The sequence below is a fragment of the Carassius gibelio genome, chromosome A3 (assembly GCF_023724105.1).
Source record: "Carassius gibelio isolate Cgi1373 ecotype wild population from Czech Republic chromosome A3, carGib1.2-hapl.c, whole genome shotgun sequence".
NCBI classification, from domain to species: Eukaryota; Metazoa; Chordata; class Actinopteri; order Cypriniformes; family Cyprinidae; genus Carassius; species Carassius gibelio.
This window is the reverse complement of record NC_068373.1, coordinates 11340070-11359952: the sequence shown is the minus strand read 5'-3', so window position 1 is coordinate 11359952 and position 19883 is coordinate 11340070. Positions and strand designations below refer to the sequence as shown.

Genomic DNA, 19883 nt, shown 5'->3' with positions numbered 1-19883 from the left:
ATCTAGGCTACATACAGCACGTTAAGGGTCAAGCACGTTACCGATACGCTGTATAGCTTTAAGCAACAGCCTATCACTGACTTCAACAGCTTGATGGAAATTAGTCATATTTAGGATGGATTTAATTAATGAACATCGCATTCTCAATACTACAGTAGATTAGCCTTTAGCAGCAAGCCTGTTTCACATCAGACAGTCTTAAACACAGATTTAAAAAACAAGCCTCGGCTGTGGTAAGTTTAACTGGGTAACGTTAATGTTAACAGAGTGTCAAATACAGCACAAATACAGAGTGTACTTAGCAAACAAACAATGAGCAATATTTGACAATAGCATATTTGCCAACATAGTATAAGCAATGAGAATAAAATAGAAACTTAGCAGGAAATGTTGCTTAATATTTATGGAGTAAACATCACCCCAAGCTCAGCAAGAGAGGAACTAGAGGAAAACCTGACCTGCCAGAACTAACGCTAACGCTTAATTTATTGGTCCACATCAGTACACCACATCATAGTTTCCTACCTTAAAACAAAAGGTGAATGCGGTGCAGATACAATGAAATACTGGGCTTGATTAGAATTAGCAGTGAATTTTGCAAAAAATACAGTTTTTGGACACAGTCCTATGGTGAAAAGTAAAAAACAAAAACAAAAACAAAAACCGGAACTTATGGTTACTTTGTATTTGTGAAATATATGACAGTTCAGAAAACTTTATATATAACATTGTGAACGCAGCAGCATGATCTCAGTTTGATAGAACAAGGCTTGTTGGGCAGCTGGACCTGTAGAAAGGTCAGGCAAATATTTGTTGTTTTTGCATTTATACAGCAGGTGCTCTTTGCTCATGACTCAAACGTGAGGCAGGAAATAAACCGTAATCTGTGACTTCTGCTCAAATTGCTTTTTATGATCCCCTCATTTGTTTTCTACCTGCAGGAGGGCCTATCCTGAGCCTTGATTCCAGCTTGATTCCCTCAAGGGTGAATAGGGTAAGATGACGTCCTTACACAGTCTGGGCCTGGTGCTGGTGGAGTTTGAATATGAATACGAGGGACGGGATGGTCACATGGTGTCCATTAAACCCAACGAGCGCTACATCCTCCTGGCCAAAACAAACAATCACTGGTGGCACGTTTGCAAAGATGAACGAGCCAAGCCATTTTATATCCCTGCTAAATACGTAAAGGAGCTTCCACCTCTAGACTTCAGAGAGCCTGCTGTGAAGCCTGCGGTGCCTGACCTCACAGAGGCCCGCAAATCAGATGAGGTGAAAATTAGACTTCACTCCAAAGAGAATTACCGCAAGACAGACAACCGCATGTCGACATTTGGAGTTCCTTTGGATTTACACGAGCCTCCTTCTTATAAACATGGCGGACCTTCAGACTCCCTCATTTCCCTGAACACGGTCTCTGCCTCAGACTCATCGCGTCCGAAGAAAAGGATGAGTCAAGCAGCCAATCTGCTGTCCGGCTCTCGCACTGAAACGGTGCCTGAAAAGTTTCGAGTGCCCAACTTCAGCCCAGCTGACCCCCTACATAAACCTATCCCTGTCAAACCTGGTGAGCTCCCCATCATCAAGAACCTAAATGAGACCAAGCCTCACAGGAAGTCTCCAGAGCTGGAATCCCCAATAACGCCAGAAAGTGAAAGCTCTAGCTCAGAACCACTGCCATCACCAGACTCTGAGAATATTTATGAATCCATATCGGATCTGAATCTGGACCTGTCGACACTGACAGACAAAGCACCTGCTGGATTGCCAAACGCTCAGACCAACACATCATGCTCACCTCTAACAATAAAGGTACAGTTTTCTTATTCCTTTCCAGCAAACAGATTAGATTTAGGGAAGCAGATTGTAAATGTAAAGCAAATACTCTTTGAAGCATTGGTTTCTCTTTCAAAATTTCACTTTTATCAGTTCCTTTAACCATACTGACCTATTTCTGTACAGAAAATCAGTGCTGTTGCTAGTAAGATGTGATAAGTTGTTTAAACGCGATTACATTCTTGCTTTTCACATACACTGCAATATTAACATTTGTCTTCTGTCTTGGATTGAAAAAAGTATGAAAGTAAGCCAGAATGAAATATCATCGTATTATTATAGACATTTGCAGTCTGTTTATATTGTTGAACAAAGGAAGTGCTGTATTGGATTAAATACTGACTTTTGTTATTTAAACTTTGTGTATTATTGACACACATTATCTCAATTTGGCAGGATTGGCAAGCAACAGGGCACACAACCTTATGAGGGAAAGAAGTAGAACAGGAAGTGTTTATAAAAGGAAATGTTTAGGAATTGTTATCAAAGGGAGCCACTGGGAGGCGATGTTGGTATGCTTTATAAATCCAAGCAAAGCAGTTGTTTTCCAGAAACTGAGTTTGACTATGAATGCACCCGGAATCATATCTTCTACTCTCTCAAACAGAACTTACAGACAGCTATGATCTTAATGTGATCAGGTCACCATCACAGTGACATGTTATCCACTTAAGTAGTTGTTACTCGGCTGTCTTTGGAGCCAGGTGAAGTAAAGCAATGAAAACAATGGGATATAAAGGAGAGATGCATAACAATAACGCCCTCCTACATGATATCAGAACAGGATATTACTACTTTTCCTAAAACAAGGGAAGGGCATATGGTAAAGCTTGTGCGTTTTAACTCTCATCCTATAAAAACTTAGCTAACTATGTCATCAAATGTACATAAAAGCACCACTACCCTGCAAACTGACAAACTTTATCCAAAGAAAACATAAAAATCCAGTTTCCATTTGTATTTGCATTGACTATGTTTGTAATGCACTTGCCTGTGGCTTACAGGTTATCAGGGCGCTGATCCCTTTTTTAAGGGTGTGAACAAAATGTAGAGGTTTGAACACTATGCCACAGAGTTCAATTAATAAGAGCAACAGAGCATGTCACAACAGGGTTAGGTTTTCTTTTGTGTCCACTGTCTCTATAAGAATATGGGATAGAAATACTTCTAGCAGACAATGTTTTCAATTCAATTCAAACCAGAGACAATATTCTTAACTAGCTAGCGTTCCCCTACCACCCATGGTACACAGCGTGTTTTAGGCAAATTTTACCGGAATGCTAAGGGGTTAATTGTGTTATTTGTTTCAGAATACATTCATGGTGGTTGCATGTACACTTCAAAGGGGTTAATCGTTAATCTCCTGGGCCAATGTTAGCACAGATCCTGGGATCTGAGTCAGACTTCATGTGTTGTAGCTGCAAGGCTACTATTGTTAGCACAGATGTTTGCAGCTTCTCAGTTTCAAAAACAGTAATTGATCCCAAAGCTTGAAATGTGTCAGAAAGCAAGAGAGAAGACCGATAAAAACTGAGTTTGAAAAAAAGAAAGAGAGAGAGGGGGATTTTGTCATAATTTTCAAAGTATCATTCACGACTACCATGGTAATTTAAATTGTCATAAAGCCTCTGAAACAATGAAACTTGGAGCGAGGACGGAGACAGATGGAGAGTGAGAATGTAAGAGAGAGATATTTGGCCTACTTTTTATAGAAATAGCTTTCTATAGAAAAATGACTAAATATAGAATGTTCATTTCTGTCTCACAACACAATTCCAGGGAATCTAGTTGTTCCTTTTCATGTTCTCAGTTTCTCTGAACATTGCTACATTTCAAAGCATTTGAGTTACAGTGGACAGGACCACTGTTTATATATATATATATATATATATATATATATATATATATATATATATATATATATATATATCACAAGAAATGGATGAATGCAGTGATTGTCAGTATGCGTAATTGCTTCTAACTCTCTAACCATTTGCAGATCTAACAAGAATCACTGTAGTTCCACTCTTGTTTTGGGAATTTGTGTGGAGATGAAGGGGAGAGGCACAGAGGGAGTGCAGCTCTCAGTGCACCTGTATTAGGTTTCAGAGCCATTGTTAGTCTGTCTACACCAGTTGCAGCCAAATGTTTGTCACAAAACCAGCACCGTACTAAGCTTCAAATATATCTTAAGGTCCTCAGATGACTTTATGCCGATACATAGTTTGGCTACAATTCATGAGAATGACCATGAGCTCAATTCGGGTATTGAGGAAACACATTTTTCCATCACTATGAGCTGACTTTTACTGAGTCATTATTATATGCCTATAAACTATATGTAATTGTACCCCTATTTGCCTAGAAAACATATGACAGCTGGTCCAATCCTGCTACACTGCCTCTCAACCACTGGCACGTTTACAAAACAAAGGAGTTCTTCCTGAGGGCCTCCAAATCTCATTTCAGTGCTTTAAACCCAAACAAGTTGAGAACTACTCCCACCCTACCCACATAGGCACTGTGAAAACACAGCCGTGCGTGTCCTCTGCCTCGTCCCTGAGCGTGACAGATGGCCGCTGTAGGCTACTCTTAAGAGCTAGATGCAGGAATACACTTACAAAGGATACACCGCTTTCTTTTTACACCGCAAGTGAAGAACCTTTAAGTATTTGTCCTGGCGAACCACAAAACGATGTAAGTTTGGGAGAGTAAGAGTTAAAAAGAAGGAAAAGAAAAGAAAGGTGGGTCGCCGCTCCCTAGTTAACAGCCAGAGCGCCGCTTCAGACTCGACTCTTCTGAGGAGGAACAGGTGAGATTCATCTGACACGACCAGCGGAAATCAAACACAGGTATTATTACAAATACACGTCTTTTTATCTAGCTTTTGACGCGATAAAGGCAGAATAGCGCGGTTTTAGACGGCTTTTATTATTGTAATGAGAGCGTTTAACTTTGAGCGTGAATAGTCGAGCGCTCGCGCTACACGTCACTCTCTCGCTCACAGTGTTTATGATAAATTATTAATTGACGCTGTTTTATTTGTGCGCTTTTCACAATATATACAGACTAATATATATATATATATATATATATATATATATATATATATATATATATATATATATATATATTATTTCAAAAATGGTTTACTGATCTAACTTACCTGATTTAAGCTGATCTCCCAACATTGTTAAAACAGGCACAGAGCGACCTGACAAACAAGGCTCCCCCCGATTTGAAAATGTACATTTATAAATAGCCTATAAATTAGGTTACACCTTGTTTTACCATTAAGTCAGGGTTATTTGTTAGTGATTAAATATTGTATGCTTTTATTTGACAGGACAATCTAATAATTCATAAAACTAGGCTATACCAAAACTAAAATTTAAACCTGGAAGTATTTTGATATTTAAACGAAACCCTTAAACGAAAGTGGTTATGGAAAAGTTGGAGGGAATTTTTAGACTCAAGGGCAGAATTAGGTAAATCAATCATTTAATTGATTAACTTGTGTGTCAGATCATTCACGACAGTCTGTTTTGACCTCTTAGTGGAGCAATTTTTAGCACATGAGGCCACTTGCTCTCTGTTAGTCTTAAAAGCTGTGTTTCATTGATAGATTATATTTCTTGTAGCTTTTTTTTAAAGCCCTTCTGATTATTTCCTTGCACATTTTTTTGTGATTTATATTTCAAATGTGTAAATTTTGAAGCCTTTTGGATATGAATATTTTGCAGTTATAACATGAGCAAGGTGAAACCTCTCAGATGTTTGCAGATATGTTTAAATTTAGCATTGTGTCCTGAAAACTTTAGATAGTTTTTGAACTGTGTTCAACTGTGGGAGTCACCACTGACAGGTTTAGCTGAGCGAATGATTGAGTGGGGTTTATTTTGTCATTTTGTGACTATAGTTACAAAGACTATATCATCTGGTTTGATATAAATTCCTTTATTTAATCAAACACTGGCATATATTCATTTAGGTGTGCTTTTAATCAGGCTTAAGTGAACAGCAATGAGGAAGTATATAAATCTCAATTTAAAAGGACTTTGTTTTAGTTTGTGAAGTGTTCCCGGTTTCTGTTGTTTGTGTATTGCTTTAGGAACAACTGTCTGTAAACTTAGTGATCAAGAATGGGGTCAAAATACACTGAAATGTCACGTCACAAGTCTATTTTAAGACTAAAGGCAATGTAAATGATTGACTAAACATCCCACTTAGTGCGCATTGATTTTTGGCGGTTTGATGTATGTTTAGTATTCATGGGTTTATATGGAAAATTACCCAAGGGGATTTTAATTGTCATTTTGAAATCAAAGTGTTAGAAATTATTATTTTTTTCTCTAAAACATGAATTTAAACCCAACAGTAAACAATGAATAATTTGTTGTAAAGTGTGTTAGGTTAAGATGAGAGTGTTCTGCTTTTTCACTAAATCTACATTTACATTGATGGCAAGTCTGTGGGATGTTTTGGGGCATTTTATCATTAATTGGCCAAAAAAAAATTTGCACAGAAAGGTAATAATAGCATACCTTTCCTCAACAAGCCAAACTGTTCAAGAATTGAGATGAACTACGCAATGCAAGAGTTTAATATCCCTAAAATATGAGCAATAACAATAATTTGTAAGTTGAGCTTAATCTTACCTGTTCTCATTGCTTTTAAACCTGCCAATTCTAATTGCAATGCTGGAAAAGAAGGTCTGCTCCATTTACACACTGTGTAAAATATACAGCTCAGCACACAGGGTCACCTGAAAGTGAAATCAGGTGAGTTTCTAAACGAGCTTTTGAGGTTTTATTTGAATGACAAAACCGAGCTTTGGCCTTTAATCTAGACTAACCGATTGATTTGGTTACCCTAGAATCCTGTCTCACCCAGTTCTTTGCACATAGCTTGTTCAGCAGGAAAGAGGAAGTAAGGGGAGAGATGAAATTTGTGATGCAGTTCCATGTCATGAAGCCTTTTTGACAGATTGCAGGATGTTTACTGGACCAATGATTATGTTTGTTTATTTTAATTAGCATTACTCCACCTCAAGAGGAAATGATTGTTTAAGACTGGTCCCTCCACCCACAGCAGTTAGTTTGTGTTCCCAGCTGAGGTTTCTGTGTTTGAACTGTATGTGCGATCATACATGCGTGTTGGACCCTCGGGAGATCCCCATTAGCTTTCCTGTCAAATAATCTGATGTGACCCTCCCCTAAAGCCTGATGTTTTTTTGTTTTTTTTGTAAATTCCCAGTCTCCGTGAATCTCTACTAACTGTACACTTAGCCAGAAGCGGTGTTGTAGTTCAGCAGAAAAGCTTTTCCAGTCTTTTGAAACTTTTGCTCCTCTCAGGTGGGACCATATGTGGTCAGAACACAATAGTTGAGTTGGTATAGTTTCTGGCCCATTTTTCTTTTTTTATTAGAGTAGTTTTATTTGCTGACTGTTCGGATGGAAGTGAAAGAGATGATCCTTAAGGCTTGCCATACACTGATGCCAAGGCTGCAGACCTGTCTGAGGTTTCCTAGGGTAAGCGGTAAACAAGGTAGCATTGTGAGACTGAGATATGCAGGTATTCCATCAGTGTTTGTGAGACTACCCTACTATGGTTTACTTAAAAGAAACTGTTGTTTACCCACCGATTTTCTACTTAAAGTTTGTTATTGCTAATTAACATGGCCAAATGGTTTACCTTTGATTTATAGTCTTGAACTGAATCCATCAATTGTTACTGGGTCATTCCTGTTTATAGATCCTTGTAAACAAGATTTTTGATGAAATTATGGCATGCATGATTTTTTTTATTTAAATTTTTTTGCATTTACATTTTAATGCAAATCCATCCCTTACGAAAGGAAAATATATTTACCAATATATTTCTTAAAATATATTGTGATATATTGTAATATATTATTTTCCCTTTTAATTTCTAATATTTTATATATTTGAATACATTTAATAATATATTGATGATACATATATTATATAATATATTGCAAAATATACAAATGATTGCCGCTTTCAATATATTGCAATATATTGGAAAACATAAATATATCTAAGAATAAATGGCTAATATATTACATGATATTTTCCAATATACTGCAATATATTTTTGTTTCATAAGGGATTGCATGCACTTGAAAATATTTTTTGGGAGATAGATTGTTAATGTTTATTTTAATACTATGAGAATGTCATGGGGAATAATGCATCATCATAGCTTGTTCTGCATTTGTCCTGTTTTTTTTTTTCCAAAGATGTCTGCAGCTATATTTCAGCTGCTCATATTCAATTTCAAGCAGTGACAGCTGTATCCTGCAGTGTCATGTGCTGTAATACATAAAATAAAACTGTTTAATTATTCTGTATGCCATTGTATAACAAAGTCCATTTACAGATACAGAGAGAGAGAGAGAGAGAGAGAGAGAGAGAATGTTTTCAAACCTAAAATAACCTTGTTTTTCAGTTTGCTGCATTGTAAACACACATTTAATTAATGTTACAATAGTTGGATGTAACTGGGTTCTTTTTTAGCTGACTCACGTGCCATTCAGATTATTGTGATACTTCATGAGACGGTACAGTTTGGCAGTGGACCACACTCCACCCTTATGTGTGTATCAAGCTCCTCTCAAATGTACATTGGGCAGCGGAAACCTCTGTCGGTTTTTATGTTTTGATCTTGACTTCCCTTCCCCAGAGAGTGTGCTGTGCTGTGGAAAACACATTATCTGGATGCTTCCTCATTTTGGAAGAACATGGTATCTAGAGAAACGTTGACTTGGACTAAACAAACACGTTTTCATTATTGTTTTTGATATTTTTCATGCATTAAATATTGGTTTCCAATGAGATTCTACTGGTCACCAGTCTTTTTGGCCAGCCTGTTGAGACCATGCCATGATAGTTCTAACACAAATGAAAATTATGTTTTCATTTTAATTACCTCATGATCACAGATGGTGACCTGATAATGGTTGTCTAAATTCAACTCTTGTTTTAAAAAATTTTAAGCAAACTTTCTGATTAAGAGCAGATTTATTTTAATTCAGTTTATTAAACTTCCATTGAGTGACGGCCTGAAGATGAAAGCTGGCATCTGAATCCACATAAACGTTCTCGTGTCTTTCCTGAATTGAGGGAGTGGTTCCAGCAGGATTTTCTTCTCATAGCTCTTTGATTTCATCAGATTTCTATAGACCTTTGTTCAGATAAATAATAGTAGTCCTTGCATGGGACATAGACAGATACACTCCTAACTCCTGTTAGTGCTATGCTCTGTGTGATGTGGTCTGTTCAATTGTATCTGTCCATAAAAGTTTAATATTTACTTGGTTTACACAACAGAACTACAGAAGTGTGTAAAGGGTGATGCTTTCAGTATTTACAGTGAAATATCAGCACATGATTATTTGGGGTAAAGAAGGTACAAAGTTGTTTCTTTCAATGTACATGTAGGACTTTTTCTGACAGAAAGGCCCATTCTGATGAGAATTCTTTTACATTTAGTTTGAAATTCAATTTAATGTGTTCATGCAAAACATACTTGCTAAATATTTGAAGTGTTTCGTTTACATTATAACATGTTTCAACCAATATTTTATCTTTAAATGAAATATAGTTCTGTGGAAGCTCCCATCACACCCTAAATATGGCCTTTCTTCTCTCCTGCAGACAGAGAATGACCCCACCACGGCAGTGTATGCCAACGTTACTGACCTGAAGAAGACTGTTCCTTGCCCTTCAAACTCCTCTGCCTCAACGTGCTCGTCGCCCGGCATCCCCCTCAGTCCTTCTCCAGACTCCGCCTTCCCGACCAACTCAGACGAATGGCAGGTCCATACCGACCACGACAGCGGTAAGGAGTACTACTACAACCCTGAAACAGGACAGAGCAGTTGGTCTGATCCCCGAAGCCCTGAAGGTATGGAGTCCGTGTCCTTCCCCACACCTGTGTCCACCCCATCCTCTGCACACTCGCAGGGCTCTGACTGGGAGCAGCTTTTGGATGAGACCACTGGGAGACATTATTATTATAATCACATTTTGAAGCAAACCTCTTGGAGTGCCCCAGAGCCATCGCAGCCTCCATCCTCTACAGACAGGGCACACAGTCATGGGAAGGAGGCAAACGCACCGGTAAAATTCTACCTGCATCTATATCTGTCTCTCTCTCTAATGTGATAATAAGATTTTAAATAATTTTATTCTGCAAGGATGCATTAAATTGATCAGAACTGGTGCTAAAGAGTTCTGTTTCTGCATCCTCAGCCACCTCTTCCAGAGGAGGACTATCCAACAAATCAATGTGAGGATTCCCATATTTCTCTTCAGCTCCCTAAGGATTTCCAGTTGCCCCAAATCAAGCGCGCTGTCATCCCTAGGGCTGCTGTGGACATGCATAAAGACGTCCCCGTGGGCTGGACTGACTCTGTAGGGGCCGATGGAAAATCTGTCTTCACAAATGAACTCACACATGAACAGGTAATGAGAGTTCATCACAACACTATGTACTACAATGATAATACATAAGGTCCCAAAACAATGTTTTATTTATTGAGTGTCCAGTCTCTTATCAGAATCCTGAATGATCTTTGTTGTTGTTGTTAATGCAATACTTAATTATTATATGTAAGAGCTCTTTTGCATTTCATTGATATGATATCAGAGGTGATTTATTGCTGTTGGTTTTGTATGTATTGGTGCCCTCTGTTGGTGTTTTAATGATACTGCGACTGTGCATGTTGCAAAAAAAAAAAAAAAAAAAAGAAGAAAAAAAAAAAAGAAAGAAAAAAATAGGACATTGTAAAAATTAATCAGAACAGCTCCATACAGAATCTGCAGACATTTTCCAGTTTTTCAGCACTAATTTTGATGGACAATCATTGGTGAAATGACTTTAAATGTGTTTAAAATTGAGCTTGGGTTTCTACTTAATTATTGGTAGCTAAAAGTGAAATAAAAAAGCCAACCTATTTAATTAATAACCATGCTAGTGGCAAGAAATGTGTTGAACTTTCTAAAAGATTTGTAAGAGGTTCTGTAATTGGTCTATATCACCACACTTAATGCACCCAAATACATAATTTTGATTTAATGTCAATGCTTTCATGACCAAATCTTCTAAGTAATATAAGTAACTTAATAAATAAACCAATACATTTATTTCACAGTCTGACTCACTAATATTTTTTTCTCCCAATCACAGTGGATCCAGTCTAAGGATGACAAAGGGAAGATGTATTACTACTTAAAAGATGGGTCTAAATCTCAGTGGAGCCTTCCAGAGGTCTGTGTAGGATTTTGTTTAAACTTTTTTTAATATTGTTTTTAATGTTTTTATATTTTTTACAAATGCATATCTTGCATTTGAACTCTTTATGAACTCATAAGACCTCTACTGACTGTTTGTAAAGGCTTCAGTCCCGCCTGGGCAGCCAATCAGTGGAAATGGAATAGAACAAAATGCTCACCCCGTTTTGAACAACTGGAGACACACCCAGTTTAACGTATCTCAGGAAGACCTGGTGAGTCTTAAACTGGATCTTTTCACTTCTATAATTTAAGATATACACAATTCTTAGACTTTTTTTTCATCCTGTCCTTTTTTAAATCGTTAACATTTATCTGTCTTGTGAAAACTTACAGGGGTCAGATACAGCTATACATAAACCACAACGTTTTTTACAGTTTCAGCAAATTGTGTGAGGGATGCCCTCAAGTCTGTTCTCTTCAGTGACCACAACAGGAAGGAAGGAAACATCTGGTGCCTGATTTGACACACCACCGCACCATTTTCCACCAGCTAATATTCGTTTATTTTCTTTCTCTTCATTTCCTCCAGCAGAAATTTTCCCCCTCACACAGGCGGATCGCCTCTGACAATGTCAGTGATGCATCTAGTTCAGGGAATTCACCAGAATCACAGCATTATGTACGTAACATGACCTCTGTTATTTCCAGCCCTCAGTGGAGCTTTTAACTCATGACAATTAGCTCACCAAAACTCATTCATGTGTAACAGTCTCATTCTTATTTTATTATCATTTTGCTCTCATTCATGTTAAGTTCCCCTAACTGAATGCTTTTGCATGCAAGATCGAAAACCGATTATAAACCATGCATAAGGTCATGCAAATAAATTTAAAAAAAAAAAGATTAAAAAAAAAAACGTTCTGCCATAATCAGATATATTTGCTGATGCTGATGTATTTATCAGTGTTTTTATCTAAAAAATAAACTGGTTCCAGTATAATGATATGCAATTTAAAATATGCAAATATAACCCTGTCAAGGCAGGCGTTGCTGATTTGCAACAGTTAAAAACTAACTACCTTATTACTCCAGATACATATTGTATGTATCTGGAGTACTAAAAACATGTTACTAAAACTTAATTTGAGCCTGAGAGGGATAATGTAATTTGATCTACAAAAATGGAAAGAAGTCCAAAATTTAGTGAGAACCCAAGTTTTTCTTCCTTTTCTAAAGGATAAAAGGTTAAGACGGTGGAGGAACCTGTCCAGTCGCAGCACAGATTCACATTCTCATCATGTGCGTCCTGAGCTTGTTTATTGGGGCTGTTAAGTTGTCTGCATTGGTCTCCGAAACTAACATGTCGTGCATTAGCTGAAAACTAACATCACTGCTTGTTGTCCAATGGCATAGCTGGAAAATAGCTTCAAATTAAAATGTTTGTCTTTCATCAGTAGCTGTAGATAGTGTTGTTTCGTGGCATGCTGTTCCGTCATTGTTCATTTAACATGCTACCAACAGACCTGCACTAACATTTTTTCAAACACTTTTTTAGTTTTGTTGCACTCACTTTTCGCAAAATTTTCTAAAATGTAGCTCTTATTTGCTTATTATTATAAAATGTGGGCAAATAGTATGTTATTAACATTAAGCTTTAACATTAAACATTATAAGCTTTTTTGTTTGTCCTTGTTTTGATGTGTGTGTTTGTGTGTGTATGTTTATATATATATATATATATATATGATACCTCTAACAAACAACCTCTTGTCTTTTGCATACATCAGTCATCACTGGAGAAGGCTGGGATTCTCAACAAGACTAAAGTTGCTGAGAATGGAAAAAGGCTGAGGTGCGGTCTTAAATTAATCAACGTTTATCTTTGGTTAAACAGTACAGTCATACTTCAAGTATTAGTAGAAAAAAGCATGCAAATTAGTCATCTGTGTAGTTTTTACCACAGGGATTCCCAAACTTTCTTGTCAACCAAACCCATTTAAACTAATATGTTAACATTTATATAGTGCCTTTCAAATACCCAAGGATGCTTTACATAAGGTATATAACAGATAGTATATAACATATGAACAGCCAAACAGCAGACAGAGGTGAAATAATATGCAATATACAAGATAAGTTACAAAACAAGCATAGAACAGAAAATCAAGGCAAGCAATCAATTAAGAAATTTAAATAATTGAGTTTTGAGAGCAGTTTTAAAGGTCTGGAGTGAAGAGACATCTCAAAGTATGGGCAGGGACATAGGGAAGAATTAATTGTCCATAGGTGGACAATTTTACAATTTTACAATGGTGAAAAAAAAAAGGATTTGCCAAGCTGATTGATATGTGTTTCAAAACTTAGACTAGAATCAAACATTATACCAAGATTGTGTGTAGTGGAATAAGGATGGACTTTAACTCCGTCAATGTTAATTGAGTTGTCAGTTTGGGAGTAGACAAGGGATTTAGGGCCAACTAACAGAAATTCGTTTTTTTTTTCAGTATTTAAATTTAAAACATGTTGGGCCATTCATACTTTGACATCATGTAAGCAAAATGTAAAAGAAGAAGGGGGAAACAGAATTGGTCTGTCCGGTAAAATAGATTTGTGTATCATCGGCATATGTGGAAATTAAGCCATGGCGCCAGATGATCTGACCCAGAGGAAGCATGTAGATTAAGAATAGAACTGTACCAAGGACAGATCCTTGAGGCACTCCACAATAAAAAGTGACAGAATGAGATTTGAATTTAGCAATGCTAATGAACTGTTGCCTGTTTGAGAGAGTCACTAAACTAAAACTTTTACCTGAAGTACCCCCTGTGATTTTAATTAAATATATTAATAATCTGACAACATTCGCAGGTTCTTGGACATGCAGGAAAACTAATAAAATATTTCATTTTTAATTCAATTCATGGGATTTTATTTTTCTGTTTGATTTTATTTTACTTTAACATTTTTATGACTTAAATTAATATATTTTCAATTAACTCATAACTGCAGTTACCTTAACCCTGGTCTGGGAAACTTGCACTTCTAGGGAATGAGATTTCATATATAGATACCTTTATATATCACACAGGTGCTGAGAATAGAGTAAGATTAGGCATATTTTGATCTTTAAAGTGTTTTAACGTGTCTCGGCTCTGAAATCGCTGCTGCTGTGTTTGCAGGAAGAACTGGGCGCAGTCATGGACTGTTCTCCATGATGGCATACTCACTTTCCACAAAGACCCTAAATTTACACCCACAGGGATGTCTGTAAGTTTATTTAATCTGTTTATGTAATAATTTTGGATGCACAATAGATCAGTTATAGTCCGATATTAGTCGGTGATTGGATATATACTGGTTATTTTTAATTCTGAATACTAATTTTCTCCATTTTTACATGTTGATTACCTTTTCCATCAACTTCAAATTAGCTTTTAAAAACACTGATAATGTATAAAAAAAAAATCTTATGCAGATCTTAAAAAGAATATCCATTTATCATGCGCTACATTATTATGTTGTGGAGCATAAAATCACTTGTAGCATTTAAACACTTTCAATTTCCGCATTTTATTTAGCAATTTATTGGTTATCAGCACACCTAGTTGGTCTCGTACATGGATCCAGACAAATCCCATACATTTGCGCCTGTTGATTACAGTAAGTCTGCTAAAGAGAATAACTTTAAAATAAACTGACTGCCATTGGTTGACCCCTACAGACCAAGAGCAATCAAATCGTCCCAGAGTACACAGTGGAACTGAAAGGAGCGACTTTATCATGGGCGTCCAAAGAAAAGTCAAGCAAGAAGAATGTTCTAGAGGTGAGCACTGTGACTCAGGACAGTCTTTCCTGTTCATAGCTTGTGCAAAATAAATAAACAAAGCACTGCATCCTGTGAAAATTATTACATTGCTCTTCCAGGAATTAAGACTAAGTTTGTTTCTCTAAATTCAAATATGTTCCATTGTGATGGGTTTAGTCATTGGCAAGTGTGATTGGTGACCTTTGTTTTGGCAACAAAACACAAGCACTGCCAGAACTCTTGCACTATTAGCGACATGTGTTGTGGTGAAGCTGAGAACTGGCACAAATATTTTAATATTTATTGCCTTGATATGGATTGCTACCAGTCACTGTCGATTTTTCCCCTCAGAGATTTATCTATATCAGTCCATATTTTTTAATAACAAAGCCTGAAATATTGTCCATGTCACTGAGCAGCTCAAGACACGTCACGGCTCTGAGTATTTGATACAGTATGACACAGACAGCATCATACACGACTGGCACAAGATCATTCTGGACACCATCAGACTGCTGGTGAGTGGCACCTCTGCTGGAAAAATACAGGGTTACAGAAAAACACAAGTTGCTAAGCTTTTTCCATCCCATCACATTTACCCTTAAAGTGATGAAAATATGTTGTGATCTTTCACAGCAGGACCATAACCATTTCTCAGAGGACGAAGTGGAAGATATCCCAGAAAAACCTCCATTACCTGCAGATAAAGAAAGGAAGAATGAATGTCAGTAACTGAATCATCTGATCACAACAAGCAAATCACTGTTAATAATGACTTAATTCAGCTTCTTTGTGTTTTTAAATAATTTTCTTATAGCATCAAGACTGAGTTCTTCAAGTAGCATAGACTTAGATCAGGGCCGTGTTCGCACCAAGCTGCGCAAGTTCCTCCAGCGGCGGCCCACCCTTCAGTCGGTCAAAGAGAAGGGCTACATCAAAGGTTAGGGTCAACTTTTGCCTCTTTCAATGCCAGCTGAATTAGTAATGCTGTGACTTTCAAAGAATTCAAGCAGATGTCAATGAAAATTTGAGACTAGTGGACTTATTCTTATCCTATATTCACAGTCAGTCATTTGACTTTTACTTTCTCTTTGTTCACAGAGAATGTGTTTGGCTGCCACCTAGACACCCTCTGTCATCGGGAAAACACTACCGTGCCCAAGTTTATGGACAAATGCATAAGATCTATTGAGAAAAGGGGTAAGGGTTCATGTCGCTGTGTGTTTACGAGTTCAGAAGTAAAAAAGTTATCTAAAGTGTCAGTGTCTGTTTGCGTGGTGCAGGTCTGAAAATAGATGGAATCTACAGAGTGAGCGGGAACCTGGCTGTCATCCAGAAGCTGCGGTATAAAGCAGATCATGGTAAACAAGAGCTAGACACATTATCACAATGACTTTAACTGTGATGTCAACCTTTGAACTGTATACATCCTGTTTATTGTAACCCTTGAACTGTATACATTCATGTAGGATTGAGTTCACAATGAATTTATAGACTGCTGGAAACACATTTACCATGCTAGCAATCTGCCAAGACACCTTAATTACTACAGTTACAGTTTTAACAAATACTTTCAAAACTTTTTCACCAGGAGGAATTTTTCGAACTTTAGAAAATTATCAGATGTCAAATTGAAAGGGTTTAGATAGTTTTTCTAAACAACTTAGTTTTTAAATTATTTTTAATGTATAGATATAAACAAATTAGAAATAATGCTAATGTAAATGGTTACTGTTGTAAAATCACAAATTCATGTGAGACCACCTTATTATAGCAGTGGTGGATAACAATGCTGTTTTTCATTGACTATATTAAACTTTCTATTCCTTTCTTTCTGTAGAAGAGGCTCTGGATCTGGAGGATGGCCAGTGGGAAGAGATCCATGTGATCACTGGAGCTCTGAAGCTTTTCCTACGTGAACTTCCTGAGCCTCTTTTCCCCTTCAGCTTTTTTGATAGGTTCATCGCTGCCATTCGTGAGTGTTACTGTCCGGTTTAGAGAACTAAATCAATGCTTTTTTTTATTCATTGCTTTTTGGCTTAAAGGGATAGTTCACCAAAAAATTCTGAGAGAATTCTTTCATCATTTACTCATGTTGTTCCAAACCTGTATGCTTGTCTTTCTTCTGTTGAACACAAAATAAGATGTATTATATAAGATATATATATATAATATACATAATAAAAACTTCTTTCATTCACGTTTAACAGAAGAAAGAAACTCATACAAGTTTAAAACAACATGAGTAAAAATGATGATACATTTTAGGTGGACTAGCCATTTTTTTCTTTACACATGATATATACCTAAAAAAAGCTTTTATTTCATAAGAGTTAGATATTAATAGTAATAGATATGTATTTATTTTTACATGGAAATTAGTCATGTGTATTTACTTTGATGCTTTTCTAAATGAGGCAATGCATCATGAACTGTGAAATGAATGATTCATGATTCCACTTGACTCTTGGATTATTATTGGAAACTGTAGGGTGTATCTACAAAAACAGCACCCTGTGTTTAATTCCCAAGACCAAAACCTCGTTCATGCATGTTTAAGGGCTCAACCATTGTATTTGTTTCCTAGAAATGAGTGACTACAGCCAGAAAGTGTCATATATTCGAGATCTGGTGAGAAACCTGCCTTTGCCCAACCATGACACCATGGAGGTTCTCTTCAGACATCTTCGAAAGTATGGACCTATTTTTTACTCAGTTTTGATGTGATGACTAACACATGGTTTTGTTACTTCCCTTTGTCTTGGGTATTAACAGTGATCAGGTCATGCAAGAAAACCTATTGAAGTACTAATTACATCCTCGCCCTGTTTACTGAAAAGCAGTTCTGACCCTATTCCCATCCGTCCCACAGGGTGATTGAACATGGTGAGCTGAACCGCATGTCTGTCCAAAACATGGCCATCGTGTTTGGCCCAACGTTGCTGAGACCACAGGAGGAGTCCAACATCACCATGCACATGGTCTTCCAGAACCAGATCGTGGAGCTGATTCTCAATGAGTTCACTGACCTCTTCCAAACAAAATGAAATCACCTGATGGAAGAGAAGCGAATACAACCATTAGCACCATCTCCTCATATTCCCAAATGAACAAGATTACCGACTGTTTTCCGTCTACAGATTGGATATTGACTGCCCCAATCAGTCAAAATCAAAGATCATCACCTCGAAACGGCCTTGTTCTTAAATGCAATGTGTATTTTTGGTTCTGGCGAAATCAAGAGAACAAAAAGTCGAAGGGATCATCTGCCAATATGATCAAATTTTTATAAATGGGTATAAAGAAGGAAAATTTCTAATTTGTCAAAATGTCATGTTTGAGAGTTGTGGAGTCCTCATTAAGAAATAACTTACTATAATTGCTTTAAAGGTATTAGATATACAGAGCACATACGTGTACATGTTACTGAATAATATACTGTATATTATTGCTACACACCAAAAACTGTTCCTGTGGAACTACAACATTTTTTCCAGACAGACAAGGTTTTTCCTTTGAGATTTCAGTGCTCCTCCAAAAATGTATGAACATTTGGTTGATTTGTCATTTTTCTATGAGCAAATTTTTCTCTTGACAATGAAAGCTGGAATGAATGTGTGCTTAATCTCCAGTAGCACTTCTGCATGAACTTTATTGTTGAGGAGACTTAGAAAAGAAAATGTTTATTAATCAACTGTTTCACTAACATTTTCCTACCATCTTTATTGTTATAAAATGCTGACAGTACATTGTACAGAAGTGTGAAAATTACCAATGGAACGTTTTGCAGTAAAGTAAACTTTGGCTGTGCATTGCATGTTAAAAACAAACATTGTGGATGTAGACTAAAGCTGTACATATTTTAAATATATTGTTTTTTTATATAAAAAATATGGCTAATAAATAATTGGCAATTTCATACTATAACAGAGATAAATATATTTTGTAAATAAAACATATACACCATATTTAATGTTATGCAATTATGTGTGTAGCTTTTACACTGGTAATTACTGAACTCTAGAAAATATATAATAAAAAATATATATATTATAAGAGCGCTTACATGCAATCATTATAAGTCCGATAAAAAGTGTGTAGATCAATTTCAAATAGAGAACAGATATTATAACTGGACTATAGATCAATGCAATGTGAGAAATTATAAATAAATATGGTGCTTTCATTTGAACTCTTCGGTTCTTGTCTTTGTTACAGTTCCCTGTAGTATTTCTCAGCTTTAATCAATGTCTAACTTTAAAAAAAACGTGATAAAGTTATTTACACTAGTACACTGTACTACAATACATTATATAGAAAGCTGGTCAAGGAGTCTTTATAGCCAGTGGTAAATCTGTTATGTAGACAGGTGATCCGTGATTAAAGACAAATTCCTAAAACACAAAAACATGCATTAAAACGGTCTATGATTATGCTAAGAACTATGTCTTTTTATGGACTAAAAAGATAGTCTTATAGTAAATTTAAGTAAGAAGGCTTATAATATAAAGGATGTAACTGTTACACATGAGAAAAAAAAATTATAGAATTATACGTTCAGAGCTAAATTTTGTTAAATATAATAATAAATTGTGAATTTCAATTTAATTTAATATCTGTCATATATACAGAAAAAAAGAAGTAAAATATTCCTCGGTGTTTGAGCGACACCTGCTGGTTGTTCGCATCGAGGCATGACGTGTCCGCGTATGGATGATTTGATTGGTGAAAGCCACCCAAGTTAGACTACTTCTGAAAGATTGTTGGGAATATGCATACAAAGAAATGACAAGCTTTGGCTGGGTAGTAAGGAAGGAAGTAAATAGTTTGAAGATGAAAGACCATGATGTTGCTCCTTCTGTTGTTATTCCAGCAATTTCCCCTTGGTTGTTCCCTGTATAAACTTACAAATTCACAAAGTAATAAAAACACAGGAGATGAACTTGCCAACTGAAGTAGTGGTACAACAATATATAATTCAA

The 19883-nt window shown here is 36.4% G+C and overlaps 1 protein-coding gene across 6 annotated transcripts; it reads left to right on the top strand.

Moving 5' to 3' along the window:
- The first annotated feature begins 990 nt into the window (after positions 1 to 990).
- Positions 991 to 19093, top strand: LOC127946618 (rho GTPase-activating protein 27-like). Of its 6 annotated transcripts, none has more exons than XM_052543339.1 (18): positions 991 to 1812; positions 9516 to 9980; positions 10113 to 10325; positions 11050 to 11130; positions 11258 to 11368; positions 11689 to 11775; positions 12333 to 12395; positions 12884 to 12948; positions 14276 to 14363; positions 14818 to 14919; positions 15321 to 15419; positions 15538 to 15625; positions 15719 to 15841; positions 16003 to 16101; positions 16185 to 16262; positions 16742 to 16876; positions 17489 to 17594; positions 17774 to 19093. In XM_052543339.1, exons 1-18 carry the CDS (start codon positions 1000 to 1002, stop codon positions 17946 to 17948), a joined length of 2991 nt encoding a protein of 996 aa, XP_052399299.1. In that variant the 5' UTR covers positions 991 to 999; the 3' UTR covers positions 17949 to 19093. The 6 variants fall into 6 exon arrangements, with proteins under 6 accessions (XP_052399299.1, XP_052399308.1, XP_052399290.1 ...); XM_052543348.1 differs by having other exon boundaries at positions 11686 to 11775; positions 15541 to 15625; XM_052543330.1 differs by having other exon boundaries at positions 11686 to 11775.
- Positions 19094 to 19883: the final 790 nt, after the last annotated feature.

Coding starts and splice junctions, on each gene's coding strand:
- LOC127946618 (XM_052543330.1), top strand. CDS start 1,000: ATGACGTCCTTACACAGTCTGGGCCTGGTGCTGGTGGAGTTTGAATAT. Junction 11,369..11,685: donor ACGTATCTCAGGAAGACCTG/GTGAGTCTTAAA, acceptor CATTTCCTCCAG/CAGAAATTTTCCCCCTCACA. Junction 16,263..16,741: donor GCGGTATAAAGCAGATCATG/GTAAACAAGAGC, acceptor TTCTTTCTGTAG/AAGAGGCTCTGGATCTGGAG.